This window comes from Antechinus flavipes, chromosome 2 (assembly GCF_016432865.1).
Source record: "Antechinus flavipes isolate AdamAnt ecotype Samford, QLD, Australia chromosome 2, AdamAnt_v2, whole genome shotgun sequence".
Classification (NCBI taxonomy): Eukaryota; Metazoa; Chordata; class Mammalia; order Dasyuromorphia; family Dasyuridae; genus Antechinus; species Antechinus flavipes.
In genome coordinates this window covers 358,102,362-358,123,278 of record NC_067399.1, presented here as the reverse complement: position 1 = coordinate 358,123,278, position 20,917 = coordinate 358,102,362, and the positions used below count along the sequence as shown (strand labels likewise).

Sequence of the window (20,917 nt, the reverse complement as noted above, 5' to 3'; positions counted from 1 at the left end):
GGGCTGTCTCTTTTGCTGCTGGTTTTGCAAAAGTGAATCCTGAAAAAGTGTTTACCACAATATGGATAAAAGACAGACAACCAAAAGATTTATAATGGATCACATCCATTTGCCAGATGTCATTGGGTCTCAAACCACGAGGGTTCTTCCCTGGAGGCAGTGTAGGAGCATGAAAAGAAAGGCAAGCTGTACAGGCTTTTACTATGCTCCTTGCTTTCTCTCTTGTTATTCCAAATTGCAAATGTAAAGCTCGAGCAGCCTGATGATATTTAAAATGAGATTCTTGGGCTTCTTGCAATAAAGGAGTATTGGCCAGCATAGTTAGAAGGCTATCTGCCTTTGAATTACCATCAAAAATTGGACCTGGAAGTCCACTATAAGAGTGGACATACAAAATATAAATCTTACCTGGATGCTTTCTCACTTGCTCTTGAAGTTCCTTGTAGAGCTGACATATAATAGAGGCTACAAATTTTAATTGGGCTGTGACAATTCTTTGTACCACACCTACTGAATAGGCTGAATCAGATATAATATTTATATCTCCTGGATAATAAGTAGGAGCTAGAATGATTACATATCATTCATTCTGCTGAGTGGACTGAAAAGGAGTTCTGACTACTCTCTTTATAATTAAGTCATAAGAGAATGCAGCATAAATGTTATGTTTGGATACATCTGTAAAGTTGGTCCTTTAAGAGGAACTTTAGAAACCTCTTCAAAAATCCATCGCCAATTGTGTAATAGTCTGGTTATCTTTAATGGAGACCCATGTGCAAAATTAGGAGCCATGGCCAATAAAATTTGCCACTCTGGGATGGTTTCATAGCATACATTAATTTTTGCATTAGTATAAAAGGTGTATATCTTGTCAGGTCTTATCCCAGATAATTGTACTGCTCACTTAATGGCCTTTAATGAAATTCTAGCCACAAGCACTGGGTAAGGAGAAAGGCTTTGTCCTGGTGGTGCGGGGAATTTCACCCACTCTATCATACTATCTCCTTGATGGACTGCTGTGGGTGTTTCTTTTATAGCAAAACCTGATATTTCCAAGGGTTTTTGAGTTACCCTTTCAACCACATTGGATATATATAGCCAGTTCAACTTCTCTCAAAGCCTCTTGAGTTTCTTTGTAAGCTGACAAGCTGAGTTTAAAGCACTGTCTCCCCTTAAAATGTCATATAATGGTTGTAACTGATAGGTAGTCAAGCCTAACACTGGACACATCCATTGGATATGTCCTATCAATTTCTAAAAGTCTTGTAAGGTGTTTAGTTTCTCTGTTCTTAAGGAAAGTTTTTGTACTGTGAGCACCTTAGGATATACTTCATATCTTAAATATTGAAAAGGAGCATGTCTTTGAATTTTTTCTGGAGCTATGTGCAATTTGTAGTATCTTAGTGTTTCCCTGGTGTTTTGTAGACATGCTTCTAACATTTGTTCCTCAGGTGCACATCCCAATATATCATCCATGTAATGTAATAACAACTTTTGGAAATGCTTTTCTTACTGGAGCAAGAGCAGCAGCAGCATACATTTGACACATAGTAGGGCTGTTTTTCATTCCCTGTGGCAAAACTGTCCATTCATATCTTTTATAAGGCTCAGCTAAGTTAACACTGGGCACTGAAAAGGCAAATCTTTTTATATTCTCCTTATCCAGAGAATAGAAACAATACTTAATGTCTATAACTCAAAGAGGCCATTCCCTAGGCAATTGAGTAGGAGATGGAGCCCAGGCTGAAGAGTTCCCAAAGTTTCTATCTGTTCATTCACCTTTTTAAAATCAGTCAACATCCTCTATTTTCCAGATTTCTTTCTTACAACAAATACAGGGGAATTCCAAGGACTTAGAGAAGGTTGTAAGTATCCTTGGTCAAATTGCTCCTGTACTATATCTAATAAGGCCTGAATTTTATTGCTACCTAAAGGTCACTGTTCTAGCCACACTAGTGTATCAGTTTTCCACTGAATAGGAACAGGTGAAAGTGTTGGCAGGCCTTCAACAGCAGCCCTGCCTAAAAAAACCGAGGTACTCATTTTTAATCCTAATTGTTGCAAAATGTCTCTTCCCCACAGATTGATGGGAATTTTTCCAATTATAAAAGGAGTAAAAACTCCTGTTTCATCTTCAAATATCCATCTCAAAGGGGTAGCACTAACTTCAGCTGCTATTGATCCCCCTACACCAGACATGTAGTTGTCTGCCTTAATCTTTGGCCAGTGACTGGGCCAGTTGGCACCTCTAATGACTGTATGATCTGCACCAGTGTCTACCAATATTTCAAATTGTATGCCATTTATATAGATAAAGAGCATAGGTCAGTCAGCTGTCACAGTTCTTGTCCAGTATATTCCTGGATTTTTTTGCTTGGAGTCAGAAACTGGGCGGCCATCACCAGATTGCTTCTTAGGAGTCTGTATTAGTAAACCTGATGCTACTACTTCTCCTGGGTGAAGTCACACAATGTCTACCTGTATTAATGACTATGATATTATCTACAATTCCCCAGTTTCCCACATCAGTGTGTGGATGGACACTGTTTTGTATGTACTCTCAGGAGGTGAAATGGTCAAGCCTACTGTGCCTGGAGGCAAGGGATCCATAGGCTGGAGAGGAACAGATTTCACCTCTCCAGGGAGTATCTCAGTTGTCCCAGCTGCATACAACTCTATTCTCCCCAATTGTAATCCTTTTTTCCCATCAGATTGTTTTCTGGCTGATTGGACATGTCTGGATACTGGATTTCTAGGCATTCTCTGGGTGAACCATCGGCTTCCATCATGCCCCAAGTGTTTTTTGTCTTTGGCCCCAAGGCTGGGCCCCTCATCCCATTTCCCTGAATCAGTCTACATTCTGAGGCCCAATGGAAGCCTCTGTTGCATTTTGGACATGGGGTTTTGGGTCTTGCTCTTCCACCATTTTCTTACTCTGTCTCAATGCCAACATTGAGCTTTCAGATGTCCTACTTTACCACATTGAAAGCAATGACGAGTCTCTCTGGAAGTCCCTTGCCAGAAGGGACCCTGTCTTCCCATGTTTGGATTTTGGGAAGTCTGCACCATAGCCTGGCTATAAAAGGCATTTGTGCCCACTGTGGCAGTGTCTTATGATCTCCTCCAAAGGAGCATCCTTGCGTAGTCCTAGTATAATTCTTCTACAAACCTCATTAGCATTTTCTTTAGCAAGTTACCTTATCATAATGTCTGTTACTGCATTTTCACCATTCACTTGTACAACAGCAATCTGCAGACATCCCACAAATTCAGCAAAGGGTTCATTTTGCCCTTGTGTTATTTTTGTGAAGAAGCTTTGTCATTTTTAATTGGAAGCAAAGTCCATGCTTTGATAGCAGCAGCAGCAATTTGCCCATATGCTGCTAAGGGGTAATTAATCTGTACTGAAATTTCTGCATAAGAACCTACACCTGTTAGTTGGTCACAGATGTTTGGAGGATTAAGTCCACTATGCCTATTTTGTTCGGCTTGTATCCTACAGAACTCACTATATTCAGAAAGCCACAAGAAGTTTTGTCCATGTTCTGAGCATGTCCTTGCTATAGATTTCCAGTCCCTAGGGGGTAAAACTTCATAAGCCAAATTCTGTAATAACATCTTAACATAAGCTGATGTAGCCCCATAAAGAGTGCAAGCCTTTTTCAGGTCTTTGAGGATTTCTATATCAAAAGAAGTCTATCTTCTACTCTCTTGACCTGAAGAGTCAAACTCTTGAATCACTGGATACATTTCCAGTTGCAAATCATTTAAATTCTGGCCTTCTTCCCTGACTTTAACTACTGCCTTTTGCAATCTAGTCATAGGAAGGGGTAATTTTTTTGGGAGGAGGTGCTGGTGATGTCATTGCCCTTCCTCCTATTCCTTCCCCCTTCATCCCAGAAGGTGAAGTTGATGGGGGTGTGTCAAGAATCAGTTTTGGTTTAGATGGGGTTGAAGCTGCTTTATGAGAGCCAGAATCACCACACCCTTCATCCTCACTTAACTCCTCATGTCCTCTGGTGATATTGCTGTTAATTCTTCCTTTGTCCTCCTCATTTTCCTCATACTTCCTCATCTGGCCATTCTGAAAACTTTTCTTTTTTCTATAATTTGCAGAGTTTTTTTTTTTTTTAAAGCCAATTGTATTATGTTGTGTATATATACACTATATATATATATATATATATATATATATATAGTGTTTCTTTGGTAAGTAACTCGGATACATTATCATTAGAATATTCACATAGTTGATCTCCTACAAGTTTCCAATTATTTAGGCTTATCTCTTCTTCCTCAAAGAACCAAGGGGATACACATTCTAATGTATCCAGGAATCTATCAATCTGCTTCCAAGTCATAAATAAGCCCTGTCTCTTTATCAGTCTGAGTATGCTTCCTGCAGATCTCCTTTGGGGTGGGGCTAGGGCTAAATCTTTTACTAATATCTGCCCCATTGCAATTAGAAAAGGTTACTAGTTTAGTCCTTAACAAAGTTAAGTTCCCTGTTTGTCTATTTAAATACTCACCCTATTTCCTGGTCATCAGAGACTTCTTCAGTAGTGTTAGGGTCCTTGGTTCCCATGCTTGGGCAACAAATGTAATAACCACACTAACACCTAGGACACCCCAGAATCAGCCGGAGTCAGGATAAGCAAAAGTCCATCTTTATTCTTGGTCTTAGACTCAGGATTGAACAGGATGGAAGCAGAATCTCCGCACCCGCCTTCTCCCTTGTCTACCATCAAGAGTATGTCTGGCTAGCTTTATTCCACCCCCTAGTCCTTCCTACAATCCTCTATACACTAATCATTGAGCCATCACGGATAGTGGAAAGGACCATTTTCCAAGCATATGCTCATAGAGTATTGTCCAATCAGTAGTTAGCCTCAAGCGCTCAGCAGTTCTGACCTCAGTGCATCAACCCAATAGTTTCATCCCTCTAAAAACACTGTTTTATACATACTCTCAGAAGGTAAAATGGTCAAGCCTACTGTGCCTGGAGGCAAGGGATCCATAGGCTGGAGAGGAACAGATTTCACTTCTCCACAGGGAAATCTCAGTTGTCCCAGCTGCATACACCTCTATACTCCCTAATTGTAATTCCTTTCTCCCATCAGATGGCTTATGCACAACAAGAATATAAAATGATCAATTCAGATGGACATGGCTCTCTTCAACAATGATGATTCAAACCAGTTCCAATTGTCCATGATTGAAGAGAACCATCTAAACCCAGAGAGAGAACTATGGGAACTGAGTACGGACAACAACATAGCATTTTTACTCTTTCTGTTATTGTTTGCTTGTATTTTTTTCCTTCTCAGGTTTTATTTTTTCTTTCTAGATCCAATTTTTCTTGTGCAGCAAGAAAACTTTATAAAAATGCATACATATATTGGATTTAATACATAATTTAACATATATTGGACGACCTGCCATCTAGGGGAGGGGGTGGGGGAAAGGAGAGGAAAATTTGCAACAGAAGGTTGACAAGGGTCAATGTTGAAAAAATTACCCATGCATAAGTTTTATAAATAAAAAGGTATAATAATAAAGAAAAAAATTTAAACTCAGACACCTAGCCATGTGACTCTAGACAAATCTCTTAATGCTATTTGTCTCAGTTTAAAGAAGGAAATGGCAAACCACTTTAATATCTTTGCTAAGAAAGCCCCAAAAAGGATTACAAAGAGTCAGACACAACTGAAATATGATTCAACAATAAGAAAAATTAAGTACACATCTGGCTGTACAATCAGGGACCATTACTTCCAGCCCCATTCTCTTCTTCTGAGGTTTCTGTCTCTTCAGTGATCTGGTTGCTAGGAGGAATTCCATTTTGGTGCCCTCTCTCCCTTGTGCATTTTATTTCCGCATTTTACCTTGCATCTTATTTTGTAACCCCTATTCCCAAATTACATGGTTTCCTTGACTCAGGAGATAAGTGACTCCAAATACCAGCAAACATTGCAGGTTCAGGCTATTTTCCTCACCTCTACAGAATATATACCTTTATTCATCAAAATCACTATTTCTTACCACTTGGTAATATTCTAGAACATTTATGTACCATCTTTTTTTTTAATCCCTCTATTTCCAATAAGTGAGCATTAAAAAAAAAAAAAAAACATTTTTACTTCTTTGCTACTATAAAAAGTATTGCCATAAAGATTTTATTACATAAAGAATTTTTTTTGGTGGTTTTGGCCTCATTAGGCTACAAATAGCTGTAGTAGCTTGGTTAAAGGTTATGAATATTTTAGGCATTTTAATTGCATAAATTTAAATTGTTTTCTAGAATGCTCATGCTAATTGAAAATTCATTCAATAGACCATTGATGTACATCTTTTGAGAAATGTCTCTTTATGTAGTGTAACTACTTATCGCTCAGGGAATTGCTTTTAGACTAGTTAGACTAACTTCTGTTAGTTATATATCGTGAATATAAAATTCTTATTAAGAGATGTATAATACAAAAACTTTATCCCAGTCAATCATTCTTTTATTATCCTAGCCACATTATTTTTTATCTCACAAAAGTTTTTCTGTTGTATGTAAAAGAAATTATTTATTTTATTTTTTATAATTGCTTCTATCTCTTATTTTGTTAAGAATTCAGGCACTGACTCTAGCTAGGAAAGCTACATTTTCTGGTTCTCTTCTAATTTATTTTATGGCATGATGTTTAACATTGAAATTGTGTCAATTTTGAGTTTATGGTAGCATGTGATATAAAATTACTATTCTAAATTTAATTTCTGCCAGATAATTCTTGCTAACACATACTTTCCTAGGTAATTTTATTTTCAAATTTATAGACTATTAGGCAACTAAGTATTCCTTTCCTAGGTTGTACCATTGTTGTACTTTTCTATTTTAAAAATTAATATGTTTAAACTATGTTGGATTACTTGCCATCTAGAGGAGGAATTGGGGAAAGGAGAAATAAAAAAAATAAAATAAAATAAAATTAATAACAAACATCCTAGAGCTGTGTCAAATAACATTGAGGAAAGGAAGTCATTTTCTTTTTTTTTCCTAAAGAGCTGAGTAATGAGCTTATTATTATAATGGATAATTATTATAATATTGTGGGTATATTGAGATTGAAAGGCCTTGCAACAACATTAAGTTGAATGCTTTCTTTTTTTTTTACATGTTAAACATGTTAAAGTAGATCTCAGATATAATATATGTGTGCAGATTTGTACAGTTCTCTTGCTGCACAAGAAAAATTGGATTCTGAATGTAAAAATAACCTGGGAAGAAAAACAAAAATGCAAGTAGCCCAAATTAAATGAAAGGAAGTATTTTCATATTAATCTCAAATTTACTGGGAAATCTTTGTGTTTTTCATTGTTTCTAATGTAAGCTTTTGGTTATATCTATTTTACTCAGGTTAAAAATCTCTTTTTCTGCATATGCCTTGTAGTTTTTTTTTGTTTTTTTTTTTTAGCATAGATTAATGTTTTAATTTTTCAAAGCCTCTTTTTTTACTAAGAAGAGTGTATGGGTTTGAATGCTTTTGTTTTAAATATACTTAATTATATTAATTGTTATTTAATTTCATCATTGGTATGAATTAAACTTGATCACAGTGAAAGTTTTTATACTTAGAAGGATAAATTGTTATATTCTTTCTTCCATAATTTTATGTAAAATTTCTGAATTTATATTTATTATTGATATTGTTCTATAGTTCTTTATAATCAATACTATTTTCATTGCATTATGGTCTGTAAAGTATGTTTCCTAGATTTTTTTTTTGAATTTTAAATTTTCAATAGTATTTTATTTTCCCAAACTCATGTAAAAATAGTTTTCCATGTGCACTTTATAGGACTTTGTGTTCCACATTTTTTCCCTCCCTACTTTATCTCCTCTCCCACCCTAAGATAGTAAGCAATCTTACATAGGCTAAATTCGTGCAGTTCTTTAAATATATTTCCAAATTTTTCATGTTGTGTAAGAAAAATCACACCAAAAGGGAAAAAATGGGAAAGAAAAATGTGTTTATTATTTTTACTTTTAAAAATCTACTCATAATTTCTCTGTACCCTAGTGTATGAATGAATGAGAAAGTATTTAATAAGCTTGTATTTTAAAACACACTATGCTAACAATGTGATAGAAAAGAAAGGCAGTCTTAGCTTTCAAGGATCCCAAGTTCTTATAACAAGAAATAACATAAACATAGTTTTTGCTGCAGGATTTATTTTTGTAAAATTGAAATGCTTCTCATAGAAATGTATATGTAATATAGTTTCATGCAGAAGGTATTATAAATCATTTAGTTTTAAATTTGTTGACTAATTTTTTCAGTTCTATGTTTTCCTTTTTTTAATCTATTAGATTTACTCATCTCTGAAAGAGGAACATCAACTGATACTATTATGTTACAATCTCTCTTTTTAAATTTTAATTAACATTTTTTCTTTATGAATTGAGTTGATAAATGACATCTTAAAAGAAATAAATTTGTATCAGAGAACAGATAGATTCAAAATAGTTAATATGGAACAAGTAAAAGCAAGTTTTATAAAGCTGAAATCTTTCATTCTGGACAGCAATTTGGAATTGTGCACAAAGAGCATTAAAATTGTGCATACTTTTTAATCTAGAAATACCACTACAAGGTACTATCAAAGAAATAAGGGGGGAAGTTATTTTCACAAAAATATTAATATTTTTAGGTGGCTCAGAGCTGTAAATTGGTGGAATACCCATAAACTGGGGAATGGCTAGACAAATTGTGGTATATAATTGCAATGAAATTTTGCTGTGCTATAAAAAATGAAAAGTGGATGATTTCAGAAAAACCTGGAAAGATTTATATGAGTGAGTAGAAACAAAAGAATATTGTACACAGTAATAGCAACATTATATGTTGAAGAATTTTGAATGGCTTAGCTATTCTCAGCAATACAATGATTCAAGTCAATCACAAAGGTCTCAGGATGAAAAGTGTTATGTGCTTCCAAATTAAGAATTGATATTGTCTCAATCTCTCTCTCTCAACCTCTTTCTCTCTCTCTCTCTCTCTCTCTCTCTCTGTCTCTGTCTCTCTCTGTATATATATATATACACACGTGTGTGTGTGTGTATACACACAAAACACAAACATACCTATGTATTTTTCTGCTTAACTTCCTTCCTTCCTTCATTCTTTCCTTCCTCCCTCCCTCTCTTCCTTCCTTCCTTCCTTGCTTCTTTCCTTCCTTCTTTTCTTTCTTCCATTCTTTATTCATTTCTTCCTTCTTTCCTTTATTTCATCCTTCCTTCTTTTCACATATATGATTTACATCAGATGGCTTATTAAAATTTTTTTTAAAGGGGCAGAGCCAAGATGGCAGGGAAGGCACATATGATTTTCTAAGATCCTCTCATGACCTCACTACTACGATTAAATTCAGCCTGAAAAATAGAGCTTGACTGGTAAAACCCTTAAAGATTAGAAGCACAACAACTCACCAGCCAAAGATAATCTGTAAGATTGCCAGGACAGGTTTGTTCTGAGGAGCTAGGAACTGACCAGTGCAGTCAGGGACAGAGGTGTCTGGGAGCAGTACAGGGGCTGCGGGGGGGAGGGGGGGGTGACCTCTGCGGCTAGAGACAACTCTCCCATTGGCTAACTGCACTGCCTTGATTACAAAGCAGTAAACAGGCAGAGAATTTAAAGCCTAAAACAGAGGGTACTCTAAAAAATGCCAGAACCTAACAAGATTTGGCTATTAAACCTCAAACCGTTAGTGACTCAAGCAGATCTGTAACACAGCCCTGCAGCCACATTCTACAGTTCAGGTCTTTTGTGGGGGCAGGTACAAATCTGCACGGCAGGGGAGCACAGTCCAGGGCAGCCTCTAATCTGCAGAGTGAGGGGCTTGGCCTGGGGCAATAGAATTTTAGTAGCTGACTGTGCTTCCTGGGGCAGAGCCACTTCCAGTCCCTGCAGGGCCATTCACTGCTCAGCCGCTAATACCCACAGCCCCAGGGCAGGCTTCAGCTTGGGGTAGTGAAACTCTCACTGCTCAGCATCTAGCACCAGGGCAGTCAGTATCCCACACAGAGGGGGTTTTTTGCAGGGCACTTTCCCAACTCAGCCCTGCAGGCCTGAGTTACTTCTGGGTGGGGAACTCTTTCCCAAAGCACTCCAGTACCTCACTGCTTTTTGTAGCCAGCTGGTAGGACAGCTACCAGTCCATACACCTTTCACTGCTCTGCAGAGGAAGCTGGTAACCACCTGGCCCTGAAGGCAGACCGTAAAGGCTTTAAACAAATGAGTTAAAAAATCAAAAGGAGGATTGATAGTTTCTATACAGATCTGGAAAATAGATCTAGGAGAGAGAACCTGAGGATCATTGGACTACCTGAAAATTATTATGAAAAAAGAGCCTAGATACTATTTTACAGGAAATCATCAAAGAGAACTGCCCAGAAGTAATAGAACCGAAAGGTAAAATAGGCGTTGAAAGAATTCATTGAACACCTTCTGAAAAAGACCCTAAAATAAAAACTCCAAGGAATATTCTGGCCCAATTTCAGAACTATCAGACTAAAGAAAACATATTATAAGCAGCCAGGAAAAAACAATTCAAATACCGAAGATCACTCAAGATCTGGCTGCCTCAACATTAAAGGATCGAAGGGCCTGGAATCTGATATTCTGAAAGGCAAAAGAACTTGGAATGCAGCCAAGAATAAACTACCCAGTTAATCTGAGCATTTTCTTCCATGGAAGAAGATGGACATTTAATGAAACAGAGGAATTCCATTTGTTTCTAAGGAAAAAGCCAGAATTAAACAAAAATTGTGATCTCTAACCAAAGGACTCAAGAGAAGCAGAAAAAAGTAAAAGGAACTCTTGAGAATTGTATTTCTGTTGTGGATATACAAAAAAATCATGTATAAGTTGATTTTATTGATATAAAAAAAGTGAAGTAGAAATGGAAAGGGGATAGTGTCAGAAAAAGAGAATAGGGGAGATAAAAAGAGGGAAACTACATGTGACGATGAGGCAAAGGAAACCTATCATACCTGAGGGAACTTAGAGAGGAGGAGGAACATTGTTTGAATCTTACTCTCAGCAGAATTGGCTAAAAGAGAAAATAATTGACATATTTGTTTTACAGAGAATCTTCACTCATCTCATTAAAAATGGGAGAGAAAAAGGGAAAAGGAAAAAGAGTAATAAGGGAAGAATACAAAAAAGGGGAAAGGATTCAAAGGGAGGGGGAAGGATCCTGAAGAGGGAGAGCTGCATGACACAAGTGGGGCCCATAAGTTTACTATTAGGGAAGAGGGTAAGAGGGGAAAGAAAAAGAAAAGCACAATCCGAGGATATTGTGATGGCAGGAAATACAGAATTAGTCATTTTAACCGTAAATGTGAATGGGATGAACTGTCCCATAAAGTGGAGGCAGATAGCACACTGGATCAAAAGTCAGAACGTTAAATATGTTGTTTACAGGAAACACATTTAAAACAGGGAGATACATACAAAGTAAAGGTAAAAGGCTGGAGCAAAAAAGTGCCCTTCTTTATCTCTTTTAATTAGATCAATTTTTGCTTTTCCTTGATCTGAGATAAGGATGACTACCCCTGCTTTTTTTACTTCACCTGAAGCATAGGAAGGGCACTATATCTTGCTAAAAGGTAGCATAGATAATGAAGCAATATCAATATTAAACATATATACACCAAGTGGTGTAGCATCTAAATTCTTAAAAGAGAAACTAAGAGAGCTGCTAGAAGAAATAGAGAGCAAAACTATAATAGTAGGAGATCTCAATCTTGCACTCTCAGAATTAGATAAATCAAACCACAAAATAAATAAGAAAGAAGTCAAAGAGGTAAATAGAATACTAGAAAAGTTAGATATGATAGATCTCTGGAGAAAATGTAATGGAGACAGAAAGGAATACACTTTCTTTTCAGCAGTTCATGGAACCTATACAAAAATTGACCATATATTAGGACATAAAAACCTCAAACTCAAATGCAGTAAGGCAGAAATAGTAAATGCATCCTTTTCAGATCATGATGCAATGAAAATTACACTCAATAAAAAGCCAGGGGAAAAATAGACCAAAAAAAACAAAAAAAAACAAAAAAAAAAACAAAAAAACCCTGGAAACTAAATAATCTCATACTAAAGAATGATTGGGTGAAACAGCAAATCATAGACATAATTAATAACTTCACCCAAGAAAATGACAATAGAGACATCATACCAAAATATATGGGATGCAGCCAAAGCGGTAATAAGGGGAAATTTCATATCTCTAGAGGCCTACTTGCATAAAATAGAGAAAGAGAAGATCAATGAATTGTGCTTGCAGATAAAAATGCTAGAAAAGGAACAAATTAAAAACCCCCAGTCAAACACTAAACTTGAAATTCTAAAAATAAAAGGAGAGATCAAAAAAATTGAAAATAAAAAAAAACTTTTGAATTAATAAAACTAAGAGTTGGTTCTATGAAAAAACCAACAAAATAGACAAAACATTAGTAAATCTGATTAAAAAAAGGAAAGAGGAAAATCAAATTGTTAGTCTTAAAAATGAAAAGGGAGAACTCGCAATTAATGAAGAGGAAATTAGAGCAATAATTAGGAATTACTTTGCCCAACTTGATGCCAATAAATTCGACAACTTAAATGAAATGGAAGAATACCTTCAAAAATACAGCTTTCCCAGATTAACAGAAGAAGAAATAAATAGACTAAACAGTCCCATTTTAGAAAAAGAAATAGAACAAGCTATTAATGAACTCCCTAAGAAAAAATCCCCAGGACCAGATGGATTTACATGTGAATTCTACCAAACATTTAAAGAACAATTAACTCCAATGCTATATAAACTATTTGAAAAATTAGGGACTGAAGGAGTCCTATCAAATTCCTTTTATGATACAGACATGGTACTGATACCTAAACTTACCTGGGTAGGTTGAAAACAGAGAAAGAAAAGTATAGACCAATCTCCCTAATGAATATTGATGCTAAAATCTTAATAAAATATTAGCAAAAAGATTACAGAAAATCATCCACTATGACAAAGTAGGATTTATACCAGGAATGCAGGGCTGGTTCAATATTAGGAAAACTATTAGCATAATCGACTAAATCAATAACCAAACAAAAACCAAATGATCATCTCAATAGATGCAGAAAAAGCATTTGATAAAATCCAACATCCGTTCCTAGTAAAAACACTTGAGAGTATAGGAATAAATGGACATTTCCTTAAAATAGTCAGGAGCATATATTTAAAACCGTCAGTAAGCATCATATGCAATGGGGAAAAACTGGAATCTTTCCCAGTAAGATCAGGAGTGAAACAAGGTTGCCCTCTATCACCATTATTATTCAATATTGTATTAGAAATGCTAGCCTCAGCAAGAAGAATTGAGATTAAAGTAATTAGAATAGGTAATGAGGAAACCAAACTATCAGTCTTTGCTGATGATATGATGGTATACTTAGAGAACCCCAGAGATTCTAGTAAAAAGCTATTAGAAATAATTCATAACTTTAGCAAACTTGCAGGATACAAAATACATCCACATAAATCCTCAGCATTTTTATACATCACCAACAAAATCCACCAGCAAGAGATACAAAGAGACATTCCATTCAAAATAACTGTCAATAGTATAAAATATTTGGGAATCTCTCTACCAAAGGAAAGTCAGGAATTATATGAGCAAAATTACAAAAAAAACTTTCCACACAAATAAAGTCAGACTTAAATAATTGGGAAAATATTAAGTGCTCTTTGATAGGCCAAGAGAATATGATAAAGATGACAATACTCCCTAAACCAACCTATTTATTTAGTGCTATACCAATCAGACTCCTAAGAAAATATTTTAATGATCTAGAAAACATAACAACAAAATTCATATGGAAGAACAAAAGAGCAAGAATCTCAAAGGAATTAATGAAAAAAAAAATCAAAAGAAGGTGGCCTACCTGTATCTGATCTAAAACTATATTATAAAGCAGAAGTCACCAAAACCATTTGGTATTAGCTAAGAAATAGATTAGCTGATCAGTGCGATAGGTTAGGTTCACAAGACAAAATAGTCAATTGTAGCAATCTAGTGTTTGACAAACCCAAAGATCTCAACTTTTGGGATACAAATTCATTATTTGACAAAAACTGATGGGAAAACTGGAAATTAGTATTGCAGAAATTAGGCATGGACCCACACTTAACACTCTATACCAAGATAAGATCAAAATGGGTCCATGTCCTAGGAATAAAGAACGAGATTATAAATAAATTAGAGGAACATAGGATAGTTTACCTCTCAGACTTGTGGAGGAGGAGAAAATTTGTAACAAAAGATGAACTAGAGATCATTACTGATCACAAAATAGAAAATTTTGATCATATCAAATTTTAAAAAGTCTTTGTACAAACAAAACTAATGCAAACAAGATTAGAAGGGAAGCAACTAAGTGGGAAAACATTTTGACAGTTAAATGTTCTGATAAAGGCCTCATTTCCCAAATATATAGAGAATTGACTCTAATTTATAAGAAAACAAGCCATTCTTCAATTGATAATGGTGAAAGGATGTGAACAGATAATTTTCAGATGATGAAATTGAAACTATTACCATTCATATGAAAGTGTTCCAAATCACTATTGATCAGAGAAATGCAAATTAAAGACAACTCTGAGATACCACTACACACCTGTCAGATTGGCAAAGATGACAGGAAAAAATAATGATGAATGTTGGAGGGGATGCGGGAAAACTGGGATATTGATGCATTGTTGGTGGAGTTGTAAATGAACCATTCTGGAGAGCAATCTGGAACTCTGCCCAAAAGATTATCAAACTCTGATCCAGCTGTGTTACTACTGTGCTTATATCCCAAAGAGATACTAACAAAAGGAATATGACCTGTTTGTGCCAAAATGTTTGTGGCGCCTTGTTTGTAGTGGCCAGAAATGGAAACTGAGTGGATGCCCATCAATTGGAGAATGGTTGTATAAATTGTGTGATATGAATGTTATGGAATATTATTGTTCTGTAAAAAATGACCAGCAGGATGAATACAGCGAGTCTTGGAGAGACTTACATGAACTGATGCTAAGTGAAATGAGCAGAACTAGGAGATCATTATACACTTCAATGATAATGCAAGAGGATGTATTCTGATGGAAGTGGATTTCCTTGACAAAGAGAAGATCTAACTTAGTTTCAATTGATCAATGCTGGACAGAAGCAGCTACACCCAAAGAAAGAACACTGGGAAATGAATGTAAACTGTTTGCATTTTTGTTTTTCTTCCCAGGTTATTTTTACCTTTCTGAATCCAACTCTTCCTGTGCAACAAGAAAACTGTTTGGTTTTGCACACATATCTAGGACAAACTGTGATATATTTAACATGTATAGGGCTGTCTGCCATCTTGGGGAGGGAGTAGAAGGAGGGAGGGTAAAAGTCGGAACAGAAGTGAGTGCAAGGGATAATGTTGTAAAAAAAAAAATTACCCAGGCAAGGGTTCTGTCAATAAAATGTTATAATTATTTTTTAAAAAGAATCATAATTTCTAAGAATAAAAAAAAAGTGTGAAATGTCAAAAAAAAAGAGAGATGTTAGAAAAAAAAAACTTTTGTACATGCCAATATTTTTCATTAATGTATATCTACATGAATATCATATTTACATTAAATGCTCAAAGCATAGAACTATGTGACATTGATCAAATTAAAGCACTTCCTGTGCCTCAGTTTCCTTGCCTGCAAAATTAGGGATTTGTTCTTGATGGCTCTCTGGGACTAAATTCATCATTAATCAACCAATCAACAAGGCTTTATGAAGTATCCACTATGTGCCAGGCACTCTGCTAGGTACTGGGGATACAAAGAATGAAGTAATTCTTCTCTTCAAGAGGTTAGATTGAAATGAAGGAGGTAGCAAATATATTTATTAGTATGAACAGAATAATAAGTCTTAAGAGAATATATATATAATATATATATATATATATATATATATATATATACAAAATAGATATGATACTATAAATTAAAACTTCTACCCAGAAGCCATGGAGCTTTGTTATATTGATATGTATTTTAACTTCTTCAAAAGAAGCAGCATATTGTTTGTATTATCTACAGATTCATATTTAGTCTATTTTCTGTGATAGTTATGACTACTGATAGCAGCTATGCCAATGGATCCCTTTTCTCTGAGAGGGTAAATGCTTCAATTTCCTAAGTTAGTAAGGGAACCAAGAAAATTGAAAGGAACATGGGAATATATCTACTTTCTCCTTTTCTTAATATAATTTAATCCATTGTACATTTATTAATTCCCCATAATGCAAAGGTATAATATATTAAGATGTAAAATGACACAGTCTCTGTCATCAAGCAATTTATAGTCTACTAGGAGGAAAAAAAGTTGTATCTATAAGGTTGAGGATTTTATACCTGAGAGAGTTGAAAATCAAATCCCACACAAACTACAAATAATCTAAGAATTGCTTTATTTTTAAATTGAGAAAATATTTTAACTATTTTTAACTGAATTTGTAAATAAGGCAATTTTTATATAAATATCAAATAAATCAATTAGTAAAAAAGCTTTCTGTCATACTCCCTTTGTAGGGTTAATATAAGAGACATTTTAAGAGCCAGACTAAAGTAATAGTATTAGCCTATACAGAATAAATAGTAGCAATTCCAATATGTGGAATTGTTACCCTTACCTTGGTCAAAGGGCTTGTTTGTATTCCAGTTCCTGAAATAATCATCCTATAAAGGAGAAAAATAGAAAGCAAATACAAGATTTACAAAGGCTTATGATATTATGTCTTATTCTTTAAGAATAATTTCACCCCACATCTCCCAAACAAATATAAAATTTTAAGTTTAGACATTCTCCTTCAAAATGGGTTTTGGCACAATGAAAAAAAATGGTTATTTTACAAAAGTTTATTTTCCAAACTTTTAAAAAATAAATTGGTTCAGCTACCATGGAGATACTAAAGACAAAGGTATGAATCAATTTGTCTGCAAGAAGGATATACTTTACAAATCTATTTTTATCACAAATCCTATTTTAGGCATATTTGTTATTTCTCCTCTTAAGCATGCCCAACCTGATGCACATTAGGGTCTTTTTCAGATATTTTTGATAGCTACTGTATTTGCAATAGACATTTAGTTGTCAAAAAATGATACGTCATTCTCTCCTATTAATTTGCATCAATGCACCCAATTATTTCAAATTATCATCTATACCTCCTTATACAACAGTTTATTTATGACACTGTTTTCTTTTAATTTTATTTGCCTTTATGTAGCTCAATTATCCAACTTTATTAGATCTTTGTTGAATTCATCTAAGTCCCTAAATACACTTTTAGTAAAATAGCTTTGGTAAAATTAGAACAGGTTTTGCTTCTTGTGTAAATGATTCCATTTTCTAGATCATGAATAAATGTAACTCATTGAAAAAAAATTCAGAACAGTGATTAATGCAGTGTCAAATTGTGATTCCTAAGGAATGATTCCTCTCAGAAAAAAAGGTAGTAAGACTATAAAAGCAAAATAAGGAATACATTTTCAGACATTGCTATTATGTTGGTATGTTTTCTTTCTTAGTAAGGAATGGATCTAGTGGGACAGGAATCAGGAGTAAATTATTGGGTATTAATAGTGAGTCAAAAACAAGATAGTAATACAACATTTATTTTAAAACAATATGAATAAATAAATACATTTGGCCAAAGGACATTTGCATAAGTTTTCTGGTTATTTTTAATAGAGAATTTCCCTCTCTGGACTTCAGAGCTTTAATTTGCAAAATAAGAGGAATGGATTAGATGATTTCTTAGGTATTTTCCAGCTCTAATAATTGATGTTGATGTTCCCCTTTATTCTTTTTTTGCTACATTGCAAGATTGACAGGAAGCTTCATTGAAATATAGATATCAGAGCACAAAAGAGATTCCCACGTTAAAGACAGCATTTTAGTGACAAGTATTCCATGCACCCCTGAGGAAAAAATGTATTCCATTGAAAAACCGTTCAAGTGACATGATAAGTTCAGGGTTTTGCCTTGATTGCATTACAACAATCTGATTGCATTAAAGCATTCAAAAGTGTATCATGGATAGACAAGAACATATCTATATATTATGAATGAACAAGTCACCATCATTTTATTCAGATCAGTGCTATCTTATTTTCACAGGCAATTTCCAAGAAAACAGGGGCTGATTCCACTCACTTTCTGCATTAAGCCTCATACAGATGCTTACAAAATGATTTTTGAACATAAGAGCATCAATGAAAAATATGTTTAAGTAAATGAGAATCCACTTTCTCTGAGCCATCATGCTCTCTGAAATTACATTTTCTTTAGGAAATGAAATGTATGAAGATTTTTTTTGTATTCTCTTTTTCTCTATCCCGTTTATGTGTAATTGTGAGTAGACTACACAAAAATGTCCATTCGAAATATCCCTCATTCCTCTGGCCCCCGTCCACTTCTGGCTTTAGAAAGTTCTAGTTGTGTAAAATTCAGAATATAGTAATATCCAAATTGATTTTGTTTGAGCAAACTTGACAGCAAAGTGTGTGGAGCCAAGATGTTGGAGAGGACACACACATGTATCTAAGCTCTCCTTTACTCTCAGAGACTACTTTTTATGAAATAGCTTTGGAATTAGTGTTTGACTGTCAAAACCCATGAATATTGGGAGTACAATATATTACCAACAGAAGATAATCTCGAAACTCACCAGAAAAGATCTGTTTTTGCTCATGAGTGGGGATGTTTAGTCCAGGTGCAGATTCGGGCAAGTAGGCAGTAAGAGCACAGAAAACAACTCACATTGAGAAGACTAGAAAGGGGTGGGGTGTAGTCTCAGCCAGCAGAAAATGTGCAGGGAGAACTTTACTACAATGTCAACTGCTCTGCTCTGGCAGCAAGCAAGAGAAACTATAAACACAGCGGGTAAAGACGCCAAAATGCTAGCATTGATCTGAATCTGGCCACACCCACCCAGCACCAGGAGGGACTCAGCATTATCTCACCATGCAACTGCTGATCACAGTTCAGATGCTAACCACAATGAAGATGCTAATCTCAGTGCAGATGCTGATCCCAGCACAGTCATTGCCATTCTACTACTGCTTCACTGTTACTTCCTGTTGTCTGTAGAGGAAGTTTGGTAACACCACGCTGTCTGAAAAGCAAACTGGTTTTTTTTTTTCAAAAATGAATAAAAAGGCAAAGCGGGTTCTAATTATAGATAGCTTCTATACTGAAAGAGAGCAGACTTCAAATCCTGAGAAGACTAAAAGCAGAATGACTCCAAATGAAGCCCCAAATGGTAATATAATATGGTCCCCATTCACACAAGGCTCTCATAAAAGAAATTAAAAAGGATCTTTAAAAAAGAGCAAGAAGAAAAATGGGAAAAGGAAAGGGAAGCTTTGCAAGAGGGATAAAGAAATCAACTTCCTGAAAACTGAATTAGTAAATTGGGAAAAGAAAATAAGCTCCCTAAAAAACACAATGGAAAAAAAATTCCATATAATAAAACAACTCATTCAAAAATTCAATTGCCAAGACAGCAGAGAGGACACACACTTCACTTTGAGCTCCCCTTCTACCCTCACTACTGAATACAAAATTCAACCTCTGAAATAGTGCTTGACTGGTAAAATACATGAATATTGGGAGTACAACATATTACCAGCAGAAGATAATCTGGAAGATCACCAGAAAAGGTCTGTCTTGATTGGGCAGGAGGAGGCCCAGTGCAGACAGGGAGGCAGAACACAGAGGCTAGTGCATACTGAGCAAGCCAGGGGCGGAGTGCGGTCCCAGCTTTTTAGGGAAGACTCTACGACAGGTTGACTACGCTGTTTTGGCTGCAAAAATATGGATCAGCAGAGAAGTTACACAAACTCAAAAGGCAGAGTGTACCCCAAAGTGCCAGAGTTTCATAGGATATGGCCAAATCCACCCAGCACCGGGAGTGACTCAGCACTATTGCAGAACTGCCACTCATCCAGGGCAGACACTCTTCTGCAGTGCAGCAGCACTTCACAGCTTGTTTGCAGGACAGCACTGTCAATCTGTCTCTGTTCTGTAGAGGAAGCTGGGAACCTCCTTGACCTAAAGGCAGACCCCCAAGGGGTTTTTTTTTTTAATGAGTAAAAAAGTAAAGTGTGCTCTAATTATAGATAGCTGCTGTACTAAAGAGAACAGATTTCCAATCCTGAAAATACTCCAGACAAAATCCGAAAGAGAGATATAACCTGATCCTCACCACACAATGTTCTCCTAGAAGAAATTTAAAATGATCTTTAAAAAAGAGCTAGAAGAAAAATGGGGAAAGGAAAGAGAAACTCTGCAAGAGAGTATAGAAAAGACATCTAATTTATTGAAAGAAAAATTTGAAAAAGAAAACAACTCCCTGAATTGTGACATGGAAAAGGTAAAGAATGACAAGGTAAACAGAATTTGTGAATTGGAAAAAATAAAGAACTCCCAGGAAAATAGGATTTGTGAATTGGAAAAAGAAAATAACTCATTAAAAAATTATGAAATGGGAAAAAAAAATCCATAGACCAAAACAACTCATTTAAAAACTCAATTGGATATAAAAAAAGAAGTTAAAAAAAGCAAATGAAGAAAAAAAAACTAATTAAAAATCAGAACTGCTCAAATAGAAATAAATGATTCATTCAGACATCAGGAATCAGTCAAGCAAAATCAAAAAAAATAGAAAAAAGTTAAATATCTATTTGGAAAAACAACAGACTTGGAAAATAGATCTAGGAGAAATAATCTAAGGTTATTGGGCTCCCTGAAAACCATGATGAAAAAAAGAGCCTAGACATGATTTTTTCAGGAAATCATCAAAGA

At 35.2% G+C, this 20,917-nt stretch overlaps 1 protein-coding gene across 2 annotated transcripts in view; it reads right to left on the bottom strand.

Moving 5' to 3' along the window:
• The window catches only part of SPOCK1 (SPARC (osteonectin), cwcv and kazal like domains proteoglycan 1), a 349,554-nt gene that overhangs the window by 216,483 nt on the left and 112,154 nt on the right, over window positions 1-20,917 (bottom strand). For both annotated transcript variants that reach the window (XM_051978132.1, XM_051978133.1), the window contains exon 3: window positions 16,740-16,785. In XM_051978132.1, coding sequence (XP_051834092.1) covers window positions 16,740-16,785 — 46 coding nt within the window. The remainder of the gene's footprint in view (window positions 1-16,739; window positions 16,786-20,917) is intronic.